At 47.5% G+C, this 16575-nt stretch overlaps 1 protein-coding gene across 1 annotated transcript; it reads left to right on the plus strand.

Annotated features, from left to right (window-relative positions):
• Positions 1-7218: 7218 nt before the first annotated feature.
• Positions 7219-9470, plus strand: LOC125695086 (inositol 1,4,5-trisphosphate receptor-interacting protein-like 1). Its single transcript, XM_048949176.1, has one exon. The coding sequence runs from the start codon at positions 7219-7221 to the stop codon at positions 8863-8865; it is 1647 nt and encodes a 548-aa protein (XP_048805133.1). The 3' UTR covers positions 8866-9470.
• The last annotated feature ends 7105 nt before the right edge of the window (positions 9471-16575 follow it).

The following is a 16575-nucleotide window of genomic DNA, read 5'->3' on the forward strand; positions in this document are numbered from 1 at the left end:
TGAGGTGCAAGTAAATGATGCAATTATTCTTAAAGGACATATGAGCATGTGGCTGGCTGGACAGGCAATGGAGAACTTGTGTGACAGCTCTTGGTAGAGAAAATAGCATCCATTTTAGTGGGTGATTTGTAAAACAACATATTTACAGAAAGAGTATGCTGCATTTGTTAGCCTTGCTATATTGCTAATATAATAACTAGGCAACATGAGCTAATGTTTTTGAGTAGAACCTATGTAAGATACTGTATGAACACACAATTCCTTTTCAGAAAGCCACTTAACAAATAGACTGAAGAGGACTGCAAGGAGTTGAGGATTCTAGAAATGTAAAGGTATTTTTTTTTGTTAAAGAAGAGATGCTTGTGTGCCACACCTGGTGTGAATGAGCAGCTGGAGGGGCCTGGGTACCTCCATACCTCATCTTGGTATTGCTGACAGCTATATAGCACCAGTAAGGGAAGGAGTATGACACTCTCTTGTTCTCAGATAGACAAGTCTGATTTTCACATAGGATTTGTCATATTATAAGCCAAGTCAGGGGGCAGAGGATTGGTATATTTTGTTTTACTCTTTTGCATGGTTGCATTCAGCTTATCCTCATGCAAGAAATTATTTTCTACTCAGGAAGGGGGAGAGAGGGAGAAGGCAGAAGGGAGAATAGGAAGGGACAGAAGTTTCAATTCTTGAGATGTAAAATCTGAGACTGAATCTCCAGGGAAAAAGTATTGTTCTTTCCTTTCTTGTATCATCAGCATCTTGAATCTCTTGCCATTTCCATGGACGCGTATTTATGAAGTCAGGAGGCTATGACTGTTTCAGATAAACATAATGAAGACAGAGAAACTCCAGTAAACCCCTTGAAAAACAACTTATTTTTCCTAGCTGCCAGATGCTGGCTGTGTGAGATTTACTGCCAGGAAATGTTTTAGGGGAAAAAAAAAAAGGGTTCTCTGAGAAGTCAGAATCATTATCAATCTGCATAGCTGACAGGCTGTGCTCTAAGTACTATTTGTATTAATAAAAATCTGCTCGTTACATGGCTCATCATGTCAAGGCATCCATGCAGGTGACGTAGTGGTCTGAATTTCCACCTGATGAAGATTAGGGGTCAGTTCTGGGTCAAAAAGAAATCAGAGCCACGGGAAAGACCATTTATGAAACACACAGCCTGTACACACATAAGGAACAACTTGGTCTCTATACAGGTTATCTGGTTTGTGAACTATGGTGTCACCCTCCAGGCTGGTTCCCACTGTTTCATAGGAGCTTTCTTGACTGTAGGAAGTATAATAGAAGGTCCTAAATTATTTATTGCTGACTCTGTACTGCAAGAAATGCAAATCAGAAATCATGAGTGTTACAGTTGCATTTCTGAGAGTAGGAGTATGCTGTGCTTATGAGAAGAGAGGTACTTCCTAAGGCTTCTTTTGGGGTCTGGCATATTTGCACAATCCTTAGGGACACCTGGATATATTTACCTGCCTTTGATGCCTTGCATGGTTGTGGGAATGAAGATTCAGCTGTAGATCCCTAGGTTCTCACTGTGCTGCATTGGGTTGGGAAAAAGACAGAGGTCTTCCACATGGAAGGCTGCTCATTTTCTTTGAGTGGGTAGCAACAGAAGATTTTACATGTGAATGGCTACAGCTCATCGACGAGATGAGGAGGTGAGAGGCAGCAGCCTGACAGAGGTGGTGTTCAGGAGGAAATGTGGGGAACACAGAAGGAAAGGAGACAATCCAGTCTTTCAGGAAAGAGGGAACGTGGACAACAGCACCAGGGTGAAGAATGTGACTGGGAGGACAAGGCTAAGGGTTCCCACCTAGAAATGAATAGGGGAACACACTGGCAGCTCCGGAGGTTGAAGTGAAAACATAATAAGATGAGATGAGTGGCGAAGAAAGGAAAAGCAGCCAAGGGAGTTCCCAAGGAAGAGAGGAAACGATGGTGAAGGCAACTGGGAACCAGAGCCCTAGGAGAAGGCAGAGGCAGCAGGAGGGATTCATGGCTGGTTGCCTCTGGAGTGTTCTGCAGAGGCACAGAAAGCTGCTTTGTTCTTTTCATTTAAGAGAACTGTCACTGCACTGTCTTGGTTTGTCTGCAGATAATGAAAATCAAGGTAAAGGCTAATGAGGCAGTAATAAGCAAGAACGTAAGTTCATTTCCAAAATTAAACAATGGACTTAAGGGGATTTACAGCATCCATCTGAAAAATTATTTACATTTCCTGTGGTGACTTGCTATTAATGTAGCTTAAATCAATAAGAAATTAACTCCCAGCTGTTCCAAGATGCTATGAATTAAAACAAGTCATAAGAATCAATTAATAAACAGGCAACTGGTACAAACACATGGCCAACGCTAATTGCAGCTTTACAAGGGCTATTCTAGCCATTGCCTTAGCTGTTTCCCAGAGCAGACAAGAAGGTGCAGATCTTCTGGTGCCTGCTATGGCGTGACTATGCACATCCCAATGCATGCAGGTACACTGCTGTGTCCTGCAAGCACCCATACTCATCCTCCCTCCTCCATCGCTCCCTCTGTGGTCCTCCTCCCTTTTCAAAGCACAGCCCTGTTTGTGTAGGCCTAATGCAATCCCTTACAGCTAAAAGAAAAAGTCCCATTAACTCCAGTATGCTTTAGAGTAAACCCTGCGGGCACAATCTCTCTCAGCATTGCTGTAAGAAAAGGTCATTCTTGTAGCACTAATAATGTACACTGTGTTAGCATCACCACATACCCGTTTTCTTTTAATCACAGAGGCATTTCCCATTGTTATTCTCAGATACCAAAACTCTCTCAAATATGTCTTGTGCTGCTGGTGGGTGGGTGGGGAGTGCAAGCCATCATACAAAGGGGCTGTCATCTTCCTGATCAGTTTCCTTATTTTTCCTCAGATGTTCAGTGGCTCTTCGTGCACTCTGAGCTCACAGCACTGGTAGCAGATCCCCAGTGTACACCATTTGTGTGAGCCATGCAGAGGACTTTAAACATCCAGGCACTGATACACTATGGTCACCACTGAACTGCTGAGAGCTCCCCAAGGGCAAGGAGCTTCCTCTGTAACACACAGGCATCACAGAACCATAGAAACATTTGAGTTGGAAAAGAGCTCCAAGATCCTAAAGCCCAACCCCACCCCACCATGCCCACTGCCCACATCCCTTAGTGCCACAATCCCGCTGTTCAGGAATACCTCCACTGACCCCACCACTCCCTGGGCAGTTGTGCCAATGCCTGACCACTCCTTTGGAGAATAAATATTTCCTAATATCTAATCTGATCCTCCCCTTGTGTAATTTGAGGCCATTCCCTATTGCCCTATCACTGTTACCTTGGAGCAGGCCTGCCACCTTGCTGCAACCTCCTTTCAGAGAGTTGTAGGGAGTGATCAAATGCAAAGCCTCATGAAACACATACAGAGAATGATGGTGCATCTTTGGAAAGGCACAAGGAGCTGCTGCTGCATTCACTGTGCTATTGAGCACAGCAGACAGTCAGGGAGTAGTAAAATAAGCTGTTCCTTCAAAGTATACTAGAACCTGACAGCTTACAGCCTGCCAAACCTTATAGGAACATGACTTCTCATTAGCACAAACTGAGAGTTCCTGTCCCAGAAGTGCTGAGCAGAAAGCTGGTGGAGTTAGGACTTAGGTAAATGTAAGGTTTTTTCTCTTTGTCAGTCCTGCTTCCTGTTGCTGCTTCTTAGTGTTAACTATTTAACTGCCCTATTGATACTTTGGTGTGTGCTGCATTGGCACGCAGATGGACATATCTGCCTCCAGGATGGGAAATGCTCCTTGCCAAGCAACATTTATGTGACCAGCTGTATTTAAACAGTGAATGGAAATGTGAAGTTTCTGGACTTGAGATGGCTCCTAAAGATTTCAGAATAACAGCAGCAGTACACTCAATGTGTATAATAGTACCAACCTACTTTATCCATGTATATCTTTGAATGTATCTTTGAATCTGACTTCTACTAGGCTGCAGCTCTTTCAGTGTGATTCAGGTTCGGTGTCCCAGGGGCAGCTGCAGAAATCCTGCCTTGTATGGGGAGCGTGGCTGGCTGATCTGCTGAAGTGCTGCTGTGATTGTAAGTTTTGGAAAATCTGTTAATGACTTAGCTTAAAATGCATCAAACGTTCTTGGAGCTTGCTAACTGATTGTTGCAAAAATAATCATTATGGTGCATTATGCTGAAGTGTTTGTTTTATACTAATTGTTCTGACCTTCTTCATCTGTATTTGATGAGATTTCTATGCATAATTAAAAGGCCCTCCAGGAAAGAAAAAAAAAAAAGTAGTCAGCAAACTAATCTATAGGACAAGTAAATGCAGAGATAACTGCTATCACCTTAAGTCATTTAAAATTCAGTCTTCCTTTTTCTTGAAGATTCTTCCTTCATCACTGCTTAGTGTGAGCTAATTATAAGCTACGTTCGCCTGTTAAGATGCATGCTGACTTTTTTTTCTATAGCGAAGATTTCCATTTGCTTATACTATAAGGCAGCCAGCTGCTTCCTTAGGAGCCCCAGGGCCGTGTGTGGAGGCCGTGTCCTTTGTGTCCTGCAGAAAGCTGGGGAGCTGCCAGGCAGAAGCCCAGTGCCTCCAACCAATGCCTGCTGCTGCCTCAGGCAGCTCTCCTCACTTCTGGGGCATGCCAGTGGGCCCATAGAAAAATACATAGCTAAGTTTTGATTAAAATAACAGTAGTGCATGCGAGGAAATTTAATTTGAAGTAAGCTAACTATCTCATGCCTTCAAGATGGGAGTTAATTTTGCCTGCTCATCTCTTAGGGATTTCTCTTCTTGGTCTCCTGGAAAAGACCCCCGGAATGTGGCAATGGGTTACGTCTTTGGAATTTAAAAAGTTCACTCCATGTCTTGTGTGTGGGGCTTGCTCTGTCTCTGAAAGATGTTTGAGCACTGAGGATGCCCTCTCAGCTTAGTAATTTGACTGGATGCTGATTCTTAGCTTCATTTAAAAAAATAGAGGCGTTTGTAGTGGTGATTCCTGAATGTGGATATTAAGGGGAAATGGTTTGAAGTTGAGGGAGGGGATATTAATGTTGGATGTCAGGGGAAGTTCTTTGCTGTGAGAGTTCTTTGCTGTGGGAGTTCTTTGCTGTGGTGAGGTGCTGGAACAGCTGCCCAGAGAGGCTGTGATGCCCCGTCCATCCCTGGAGGTGTTCAAGGCCAGGTTGGATGGGGCCCTGGGCAGCCTGGGCTGCTGTGAAATGTGGAGGTTGGTGGCCCTGCATTGATGGGGGGTTGGAGCTTCATGTTCTTCAGGTCCCATCCAACCCTGGCCATTCTATGATTCTACGATTCTATGATTCTACGATTCTATGATATTGCTGTTTACAACAGGAAAAAGAGTTTGGGTGCTTCTCCCCAAACACTTTTTCTTGCCAGCTAAACCCAGTAGCCAACACAACGAAAGATTGGAAAAGACCTCCATGATCATCAAGTCCAAGGGCCAGCCCATCCCCACCATGCCCACTGACCACGTCCCTCAGTGCCACATCTACACACTTCTCAAACACCTCCAGAGACTCTATCACCCCTCTGGGCAGCCTATTCCAATGCCTGAGAGCTCATTCCGAGAAGAAACGTTTCTCAGTATCCAACTTGACTCTCCTCTGGCACTACTTGAGAGCATCACCTCCTATCCTATCACTAGTTACGTGGAAGCAGATGCTGACCCCTCCTAGCCTCCAGATCCTGTCAGGGAGCTGTAGAGAGCAGCGAGGGCTCCCCTGAGCCTCCTCTTCTCCACGCTGACCCACCCAGCTCCCTCAGCCCTGTGCTCCAGAGCCCTCCCAGCTCCATTCCCCTCACTGCACACATTCCAGGGCTGAGGGATTTGGCCTCTTCTCCCAGGCAACGAGCAGGACACGGGGTAATGGCCGCAAGTTGTATCAGAGGAGGTTTAGATTAGACATAAGGAAGAACTATTTCTCTCAGGGAGTGGTCAGGCTCTGGAATGGCTGCTCAGAGAGGTGGTGGAGTCGCCGTCCCTGGCAGTGTTCAAGAGGCGTCTGGATGACGTGCTGCGTGATACGGTTTAGTGCTGGTGGTGGCAGTGGTGATGAGGAGATGGTTGGACTCGATGATCTGGTAGGTCGTTTCCAACCTTGTGATTCTATGATTCTATGATCATGCTCCCATCCTACAGGGCCATCTCCTTAGCTGCCAGAGCACTCGATGCCTACGGGGCTGCCTTGGTTCAGCACTCACAGGCTCCCAGCCCAGCCTTTCTCTGTTAGCCTTCGAGAAATATTCCTGCCTCGTGCACGTGTGATTCTGTAACATGGAGCAGACGCTGCTCAGTGGGCAGCGGCAGTTGCTCCTACATATTTTCTCTACAGCAACACCTCACCCAAAGGAGCCAGAGCCCGTGCAGCTGCAGAGGCCGCTGCACACAGGGGCATCCTAATATTCATTGTCAGAGCCCTTCTAGCAGCCCGGCTCGAGCCAGCCAGCCTTTGGCTCAGAGCACCTTCAGACCACCGGAGGCTGAGGGAGCAGTCAGCAAAGGGCCGCGTGACGTCAGGTGCGCAGATCTTGACACGACTGTCACCAGCCTTCAGCTTTGCTCCCTCTGTGGCATATCAGCACTAAGATGAGTTTTGTGCATAATTTGAAAATTCTTACGTTTCCTGAGGAGTGACAGGACTCCAAATGAATTTGAAGGGACTGTGTATTTGGAACGTAACCAGGGGTGTCACATGAGGAGCACAGCATCCATGTAACGTGATTTTCTTTTTGAGAAAGGCCTGGGGGGCTCCTGCCTGCTCTGTACAGGGTATCCCCATGAGCCATGGCTGTGGCCGCCCAGGGCAGCTGAGGGAGAAGGGCCAAAGGGTGGGGTCGCGCTGCCCGTTTGTGACATCACATGGAATGCATAGCATCACAATGCAGGGGATGGCTTTAGGGCCGCTGTCAGGCAGCGCGGCTGCAGTTTGACCTGGGCCATTGGTGAGTACAGCAGCAGGGGAAGGTCGGGCTGGATGAGGGAAGTGGTGCAAACGCCGGCCCCTGTGGAAGTGCCACGGGCAGTGCTTGGAACCGTCCCCGCCAGCCCTGGCCTCGCTCCCTGCTGCCACCCAGCTCCCTCGTACCCACTGCTCCTCCCCAAGCACAGGGCCATGCAGCTGCTGGCCCCGCTCCTTCCCAGTCCCACTGAGCCCCTCTCTCCCATCTCTTGCAGATCATGGCTTTCGTGCTTATTCTCGCCTTGTTGGTGAGGGCTCTTAGTGACAATGCGGTCATGCTCGAGGGCGTGCAGCAGCAGGAGGTCAATCTGCGAGAGCAGATGACACAACTGCAGCACGAGACAGAGCAATGGAATGTGGAGCAGAGATGGGTGGACGTGCCAGCTCTGCTCTTTACTGTGCTGAATTACTGGAGGATCTGGTTCTGTATGGGACTGTTTTTCCTGCTCTTTTGGAACATGTGGGAGTCCGAAAAAATGAACCAGCACCATGATAGCAGCAGTGAAGAGGACAGCTCCAGCAGCAAGGAGGAGGCAGCGGGGGCAGAGCAAAAGGAAGAGGAACAGGAGAAACAGGTGGAACAGGTGGAAAAGGTGGAACAGGAGAAAAAGGTGGAGCAGAAGGAAAAGCTGGAGCAGAAGGAAAAGGTGAAACAGGAGGAAAAGGTGAAACAGGAGGAAAAGGTGGAACAGGAGGAACAGGAACAACAGGACGAGGTGGACTTCTACAGAATACCCTGGACCAGATTTATTGCAGAGCGTGCTCTCCTAAAGGCACAAGGAAGGCCGTCCAGATGCCAGCTGGTGGAGGAGCTGATGAGCGACCTCCTGCTGGCCTGCAGATTTGTCTGGTCAAACAGTTTCTATCCAATCCTGCGGTCTGCCATCGGGGTGGGCAGCGCCTTTGAAGGCTGGAGTCCCCGGGAGGAGGACACTGTGTACCGCCTGCTCGTGCCTGTGGAGGCCCCCCGCGGGCACATCTTCCACCTGGAGCTGTATGATGAAGAGGACGAGCTGGCAAGGAACCCCCGCATCCGCGTGGAACTGAAGTGCATGTGCGAGAGGGAGCAGCAGCTGGGGGACCTGCTGTGCTTCCTCCACCACCCTGTGGAAGACCTGGTCCAAAATCAGGACCCCAGCCTCCTACAGACCCTCTGCACTGACGCCTACCTGGATGTGGAGAAAATCGTCACCTGGTTCAGGGTACAGGTGGCAACAATCTGGAACACCACCCTTCAGGCAGACGCCTACAACCTAAAGGTGCTGCCCTCCAGACGCTCCTGTAAGCTCCAGCTGACAAACACCTCCAGCGGGGAAAAAATCCTGGTTGAGCTGCTGTTCGGGGTGCAGCAAGGCAACTCGGACATCTTCCTGAGCAGCCAGAACACAGAGGCCGGCTTTACGCCCAGCACCACATGGCCGCAGAGCTGTGCTGTGGCGGAAATGAAGTACTTCCAGTACTTGCTCCAGAAGGCTGGAGAGAACAGCGTCATCCAGAGCTGCCTGAGGTTCTTAGCCCACACCCTGGTGGGCATGGGCTTTTCCAACTATGTCCTCAAGACTCTCGTCTTCCACCTCGTGAACATCATCCCTTTGGGGAACTGGCAAAGGAGGAATTTCCTCAGTCGGCTGGAGAGTATCCTGCAGTACCTGCACTTCTGCCTGAAGTACAAACGCCTGGTCCACTTCTTCATTGGCAATAAGATGATGCCCGACGAGGTTATCCTGCCGCACAGCTTCCGGACAGCCACCCCGCTCAACCTCTTCCAGCACTTGGAGGACGACCCGGACGCCGAGTCCAGGGCACTGCGTGACTTCAGGGTGCTGAGAGATCGCCTCCTCAGACTGCTGCTGTTTGGACGCTGAGAGAGTCCTTTGGCTGAACTCTTCTCTCTTTTTGGCTCTAAGCTCACATGCTGTGAGCAATAAGACTCTGGCCTGTCTAGGAGGCCAGAGGTGGGTGTTGCCATGTGGCAGTCAGCACCAGTTTGTGGACAGAAGCTGTCATTCCAACGACAGCTGACTCGACCTCTTGGGACTTGACTTCTAAGTTTGTACTGTCATCGGAAAAAGTCGTTGCTGTGGTCGTCGTCATCACCCGAACAACAACCTCCGACGGCCCATCGCTACTGAGGATCAACATCTGAGCTACGAGTTACGCTGGAGACCCAGTGGTGACTCATTGTCTCTGTCTCTTGCTATCTACAGAGACTCCTTGCTTTTATTTCCAATCTCTTTTCCATCGCCCGACCTACCTTTCCATCTCCCTAGGCAACTAGGATTCGCAATAAACTGGTCGGGCCAACATTTGACCTGTTGTGTCTTAATTTTGCCGTCGTGTGCACAGATATTAAAAGAACCTCCTAAATCTCCCTCCTATAAATTGGAGCAAGACAGCCTTCGTGTGCAGAGCTCTGCTTGCCGGGAGCACCGCACACGGCAGCCGTTCCCTGCTACCACACCGTGAGGAGCCGGACCCCGTGCAGCTGAAGAGGTGTCTGCACAGAGCTTCTAACAGAGACTCCTGTTACAGCTGGGCAGGGACCGCCCGGCCTCTCCGAGAGCCACGTCCCTTTTGTTCCGGGAGCTTTGGCCTCTGCACAAAAGCCAAGAAATGCCTTGCTCAACTCAGAGCTGTGTTTGAGTGTGACCTGTGCAAGGAGGGACTGCAGCGTCAGCTGCACAGTGCCGTGGTGAGACGGCTTCAGAATACTGCCATGACGGGAGAGTCCGCCGTCCCCTGGGGCAGTGAGATCTGTGCTCGGTCACCTCAATTTCAGAGGATGCTCTGTGATGTTCAACCAGCCTTGTGTGTCCTTTTAGGGAGGCCGAATGCCATTCTATTTTGTCAGAACCTCTATCAGCTGGGGCGGGCATGTAAGTTCAGAGGAAAATCACAGAATTAATCAGAAAAAAAGCTTTCATGCTTGGTTCCTCCCTTCCCACTCTGGGAATCGAAGCCCTTGACGCCTTCCCTGCCCTGGCAGTTATGCTGACCGTTACAACGGCCCTCCCAGCCCCGCGCACTCTGCCTCAGCGCTGCCTCTCCTCAGAGGGGAGGGGAGGGCACCTGGGGCCTCCTCTCCCTCCTGCCTTTGGACTCGGCAGTTTTGGCTGCAGTTTGGCCCGTCAGGGAAAGGGCCGGCAGCCTGCGCAGGGAGACGGGGAGCCACAAAGCTTAGGATCCTAGAATCATTCAGGCCCGAAAGAGAATTGAGATCCCCGAGCGCAACCGCACCCCACCATGCCCACTGCCCACCTCCCTCAGTGCCACATCTCCAAGGCTCTGCAACACCTCCAGGCAGGTGACCCCACCGCTCCTGGGCAGCTGTGCCTGTGCTAACTGCTCCTTCTGACGAGGTCTTTCCTAACATCGAACCTGAACTTCCCCTGGCCCTACTCAGGGACACCCCTCTCATCCTGTGGCTGTTACCCAGGAGCAGATGCCGATCCCTCCCTCGCCCCCAGCTGCTCTCAGGGAGCTGTAGAGAGCAGCAAGGGCTCCCCTGAGCCTCCTCTTCTCCACGCTGACCCACCCAGCTCCCTCAGCCCTGTGCTCCAGAGCCCTCCCAGCTCCATTCCCCTCTCTGCACACCAGCGCCTCAGTGTCCGTCTGGCAGTGAGGGGCTCAGCACTGAACGCAGCGCTCGAGGTGCAGCCTGACAGTGCCTCACCAAGCTGAAAGCTCTGAACTTACACTGAGAATTTCAGTCTGTCCTTTGTACTTTCAATTAAGCAAATCGCCACTGATGTGAATCGCAATTTAGCTAATTTAGCTAATCTGAAATCTTAAACAAGGCTATTTGCTGGCATCAAATCTACATGGATAGATGCTTCTAACCTTAAGTCATCTAGGTATTTTGGATGTGCCGTTCTGTTAAAACCCAAGCTGACTTGTTGTGCCATGTTAATCAGCAGATAATTGCATCAGCTGTTTGGCAGTCTCAGCAAATGGGCCTCCAGTATACAGACTACAGCTTGTTAAGGGAAGGGAAAAAAAAAAGCCAGAACAACAGCCTTTTCTCTTTCACTGAGATATCTTTAGTGCTTTATCTTTCTCTGTAAAGTGCCTCTTATTCTAGAAGCTAAAAGGAAAAGGGCAGGAAAATTCTGGTACACTGTTAGCATGTGGCTGGGGAATAAAAAGTTGGCCCAAGATAGAGATCTGGGTACAGGCTGAATCCTGGTAGGACTCTGAGTTTTCTGAGGGCTTGTAGAGTTCAGCCCTAAATAGCTGTGCTCATATCCCTGGATGAAAGCTAAGTGCTGAGCCCTTACTTAAATTATAAATGCCATGTGTGACAGTTTTCGTTTCCATGACTGGAAATGCACATATGCACACCCATTTCTAAATAAGGCCAGGATGTTTTCCAAGGTGTTATAAATGCATATGACATCTACTAAGTTCGCAGGAGAAAATTAAAGGAGATAAAAGACAAGAACCAAAGCTGAGAACGGAGTTCTCAGTGTCCAGCCAAACAGTGCCCATGAGCTTGCATAACAGGATTTGCATCTCTTTAGCCTTCCCTCCTGCTACAACCTTGACATTTTAAATTGGTCAATAACTGTAAAATTGCATCGATTCATTAATTTTTAAAAGGAAACTTTGAAAAGCAACAGAGATGCATTTTAAAGGAAGACGCACAGTTAGAAAGGTTAATTGTTGTTTCAAGTCGCTTGGTAAAATCAATGCGACTTGGGACTCCTCTGTTCTGTGTCAGGATTCTGTAAAGATGTGAGCTAGTGGCTCTAACTCTCTCTGCTGCAGCCCAGAGGCTTGTGCTCATAGAAACTGTTAGGTGGCATTTAAGAACACCGTATCTTTTCCATATGACGGATGCAGAGGTAGCAATGGTTACTCAGCATCCCTCCTCTGCTCTACTGCATGCTGCTTACACTGTCCATGGCTTCAATGATCATCTGCTGTGCAGAATTCATACCTGGCTCTTGATGTGTTGCAGCTCTTGAGGGTGCCACGGTGGGTCAGAATTTCTTGGGAGTTGAAGAATTCAGTATCTTGCTACAGGATCAAAGTGCTTTGTAGATGTGCTTTTTGAATACGTTCCAAGGCTAGAAAGCAGACATTTCCTCTCTGCTTTACAGACATAAAAATGGAGGATCAAAGAGATCAAATGAGAAGCATCCCCTGACTCTGGGTGCTGTGGTTGGGATGCCATGGCCCTAGTTTCAGAGAATTTAGCTCCCATGTTCTGAGCACAGTTCTTGCTGGTCCCCTCTGCCCCCTGCCCTGGCTGTGTGCTGAGTGCCATTTCCAGCTGCCTCACAGCAGCTAAGTGACATAACAGCCCCCTGGTTGAGTTAATGAATTTAAGTGATAAAACACAATGGGATTTTTGTTACAAACATGACGCATAGCTCTGAAAACACAAAGCAATATAAAACTAATTGCAAGATGGGAAGCCAGGATTTGGAGACACCTGTGGTACCTCCAGCATGCAGAAGCTCAAAGTATCATCATGAGTTCTATTTATTGCTGCCCCCACCATACAGCCATCCTCCAAGTGTCCCAGTTTCACAGCTTGTCACACCAGAATTCCTCCCTGAGTATCACATTAACCATGCATCCAATCCATTTTTCCCTCTGCATTGATTTATTTACATAGAAAAACACAAAACCAAAGGCTCTGTTTGTCAGACCTAATACAGTTGGTCAGAATTATTTAATGTCCCTGTGTTCTTTACTGAGTGCATGGAGCACATCTGGTAAATTTATATATGCATATGCATCTCTGCGTATGCAAAAAGTTGCATTGATGAAAGCTCAGGAATGCCAGAGTGAATTCAAATCTTTACTAATGCTCATTGGAGCATTACATATAAGTTTTAATTAGATACTGCTGATTAGATCTAGTTCTAGTGCTCCTGGTCTTATCCCTTTTTACTTGGGATTTAACTAATTTGTATTTTAATAGCCAAAGACTGTACTTTTGTGCAAGCTCTCTAAGCCTACTCTCAGATTTTACACCTCTCCACGTTGATGATGAGTAAAGATCCACAGAATTTTCAGGCATTTCTATAGATTTTCAACTCACCATCCAGGATCTGAACTCCCCCAGGCCTGCTCCTGGTGAAGATGAAGCCTTTAGACTAACAGCAAACGTTATTTGTGTGAGCATATGGGCTGACACGGTGGTGATGAACCTGGAGCCTGGCACATCCCAGCTTCGTGATCTCAGGTCTCCTCCAGCTGCAGATGATGGTCACTAGGTTGCTTTGGATGCCACTGGTTCGGAATGCAAACTCACAACGTGTTTTACCAGCAGCTGGAAAATTGATATTGGACTTCATAAGGATAAGTGAGGAACTGTGTGAATGGATGCAAGCTAATTCTGAACTTTTGCATGTTTATTGAGTTTTCACAAATTGATGTTGTGCTACTTTTTGAGTACCTCTGCTGCTTGGACAGAGCCAAACGATACTAACAGGTGTGTGTCCTTTACTGGGCTGTGTGCAGTTAAGAAGAAAGATTTCTTTGGTTTGGGGACAGGAAGAGTCCAGCTTGCCTTCCCAGCCACCTTTTGGTAACTAAAGTGCAACCTGAAATGGTGCTGGCTCCTGTCCTGCTGTCCTGGTGTTACTGGCACCCCAGGTTCCTTTAAGCTGGGAAAAGGTTGGCAGGGCTGTACAAGCTCCTGCCTCCAGGCTGGAACCACTGTGCTGATCATTTCTCTTCACCTGTGCTTTTGCTCTTGCATTTCCTGGATGATGATATCTCCAGTAACACAAATAAGTTATTTCTGGAGATCAAACACGATAGGGTTTGGCCAAAACCCATACCACTTCCTCTGACATTTCACAAGTGTCAGTTCCGTGGCTGTGGTCAAAGAGATGAAAGACCTGTTTTTATAAAGTAGAAGAAAGAAAGGAGTGGTACCCCTGCTGATGAGGATGGAGCGCATTTCTCTCTGTGACCCCTTCATGCCATATTGCTCCTTTTTTTTTTTTTGTCTTCTATAAGTAAAGCATGAGTTTTTAGAAAAATGGTAATTAAAGAAAAACAACAACAGCAAAAACTTTAGAAAAAGGCAGAGGGCTCCAGGGATCAGAGAAAATAGGAAAACAGCCTGAAAATCAAAGGCTATGTTTTATCTCTCTCATTTCACAGCAGAAGCCAATGAATTTTAAGTGTGTGAATTGATGTTCAAAAGTCATGGTGTCAATCTCAGCAATGGAGAAGCTATGTTTTCAGAGGGAGAGCTCATTTAGTTCGTAAGTCCACATTTTGTACCTATAGGCAATGATTAATCACTTCCCAGATTAGTTTGGTTCCTCATTCAGACTCTGTAGGGGCTTGAACAGAGCTTGCCCAACTTCCTTGGACTTCTCAAATTTAGGGTTTCTATGTTGCAGACTTTGTGCAGGTTCTGCTAGAGAAGAAGGTGAAAATATTATCTTCAAATTTTATTTTAGTGTCACCATTTTGTGTTGCTTATTGAGATGCAGAGGAGAGTTTCCATCTAAGCTACTTCAACTTAACAGAAACCAGCTCCACAGAGCTGCTCTGACACAAAGCCATAGCTTGGAATGAGATTTCTGAGCACAGGCCATGCATGCGCATTGACTGATTTAGCTAGGAGACATCTTTTAGAGAATTTTGAACTGCAAATTAGAGGAAACGTAGCTGGAAGATTGAAGAGACTTGTGGTCAGACGCTTTAAGACACTCAATGGTTTGTAGATCCAAGATGGGTGGTAGGGTTAGGTTTAGGAGTATGTGTCCACTACTGGATATTTTTAAGGGCTGGTTATGGCGCTTAACTCAAGGAGATGTGGTTTTATATTCCATTTTCTACTGTTTTCTTGAGTCCAGGTTTATAGCTTATTGGTTCTGTTAGCTATAAGAGAGGAAGGAAAAGAGCAGTGAAACAGATTTGCTTGCTGTTTCACAACCCAAATCCAAATGGGGTGAGGTGAGTGGCTCCCAAACCCTTCCTACACCAGTGTAAGGGAGCAGTGTAAGCTGGCTGCTCACTAAAGGATGAGGAACCAGGCATGGTACAACCAGCAGGGTGCAGGGGCCTTTCCCACAGCACCTGAGTGGAATGGTGACAGCTCCTCCTGAGAGTCCAGTGACCTTTGGGAAAAGACAAGGTAACAAGGGAAGGTTAACCAAGAGTTCAGACCATCAGTCAGCTTTGTGGAGATGGGGCAGGACCAACATCAAGTGAATCTGCAGGCCAGGGTCTGGAGCAGTATTGTCCAAAAGCATGGCTCTGGTTGAACTGGAGAACCTGGACCCCCTCCAGCACATCTCAGGCAGGGCTGAAATGGACTCCTGGACCATGGGTAGTAGAGGCTAAAGCTGAGGCAAGTTAAGGCATACTAGTGCTCACAGGACCCTGACTAGAACAGAAATGTATCATGGATCCAATGTACCATGGCCACATGATCTGGATTTCATCCTTTTGGCTTATCATCCTTTGAAATAAGGGCAGGGCAAATCCTTTAGGCTTTCCTCATTCCTTTTCTTTGGGTTTGCTGTATGTTTTTGCCTGGTCTATTTTCATGCCACAATTTGCTCTTGCAGCCAGAACAGATCTGCTCTGCTTCTGGTTACGCTCTCCCTAGGTTACCTTCCTGCTGATTTTCTGCCTCACTCTTCTCTCTGCCTCCCCAGCTTTCAGTCTCCCTTTGCTGGTCCCCCTGGTTCATGTCTCCAGCACACTACATTTTGTTTTCTCACTCCTTTCACTCCTGCTCATGCACAGCCTCCCTCTGTTGATTTTCAGCACATTGCTGCCTTCCTCCTCTGCCTTTCAAGCTTCAAGAGAAAGGTGGGACTTATGGTGGGCAAGTTGGGTGGGCTTCTCTGAAGTTATGGCTTAAATGGGACAGAGGATCTTCCTGCTACATCAGACTGAAGTTGGTACAAATGTCCCCATAAGTAATTCAAAGTAATTCAGGTGACGAAACTAACTTTGATTAAATTGGGGCTGGCCTCAAAAAAACCATTTTCTTTAGGTATTGCTGTAGCTCCCAGGCTGAGTTATTCACTGCAGTGCCAAACTGAGCTGAGCTGCAGCACTGCAGAAGTTTAAGTTTGGGTGAGGGGAGAGCAGAGGAGAATTTTAAAAGTTGCTCCAGGCAATGTCACTGTAAAGTAAATGAAGTTGATAGTGGAGCAGAAAACAAGATGGGACTTTGCCACTGCACACGTCTGCTATCATTTTTCTCCTGGCATACTCAGCCTGGGCATTGTGCGTGCTTGCTTACAGCTCATTAAAGAAGCACCTGAACACTCTCCCTGTCCAAATCCTCCTATGTATCAATCCAAAATGCACAGCTGTAAATAAGGTACTTGCTTCCATCCACAATTCTAATGAGTTTTATAAAGTAGCTTGAAATTCTCTGAATTTAGGCAATCTTAATAGCAGACAGGAAAAAAAATCCCCTGATCTGTAGCTTGACCACACCATTTCATTAGTTCATATCAATTCATCCCCAGCATTTCTGCTATTGTTGCATATTTTGAAAAGTAATACACATAAGTATATATATATATACACAGAACAGTAAGCTGTCTCCTTCTTTAAGACAAAGGGCTATGTTCACCAGA

This window comes from Lagopus muta, chromosome 6, assembly GCF_023343835.1.
Source record: "Lagopus muta isolate bLagMut1 chromosome 6, bLagMut1 primary, whole genome shotgun sequence".
NCBI classification, from domain to species: Eukaryota; Metazoa; Chordata; class Aves; order Galliformes; family Phasianidae; genus Lagopus; species Lagopus muta.

Coding starts and splice junctions, on each gene's coding strand:
- LOC125695086 (XM_048949176.1), top strand. CDS start 7,219: ATGGCTTTCGTGCTTATTCTCGCCTTGTTGGTGAGGGCTCTTAGTGAC.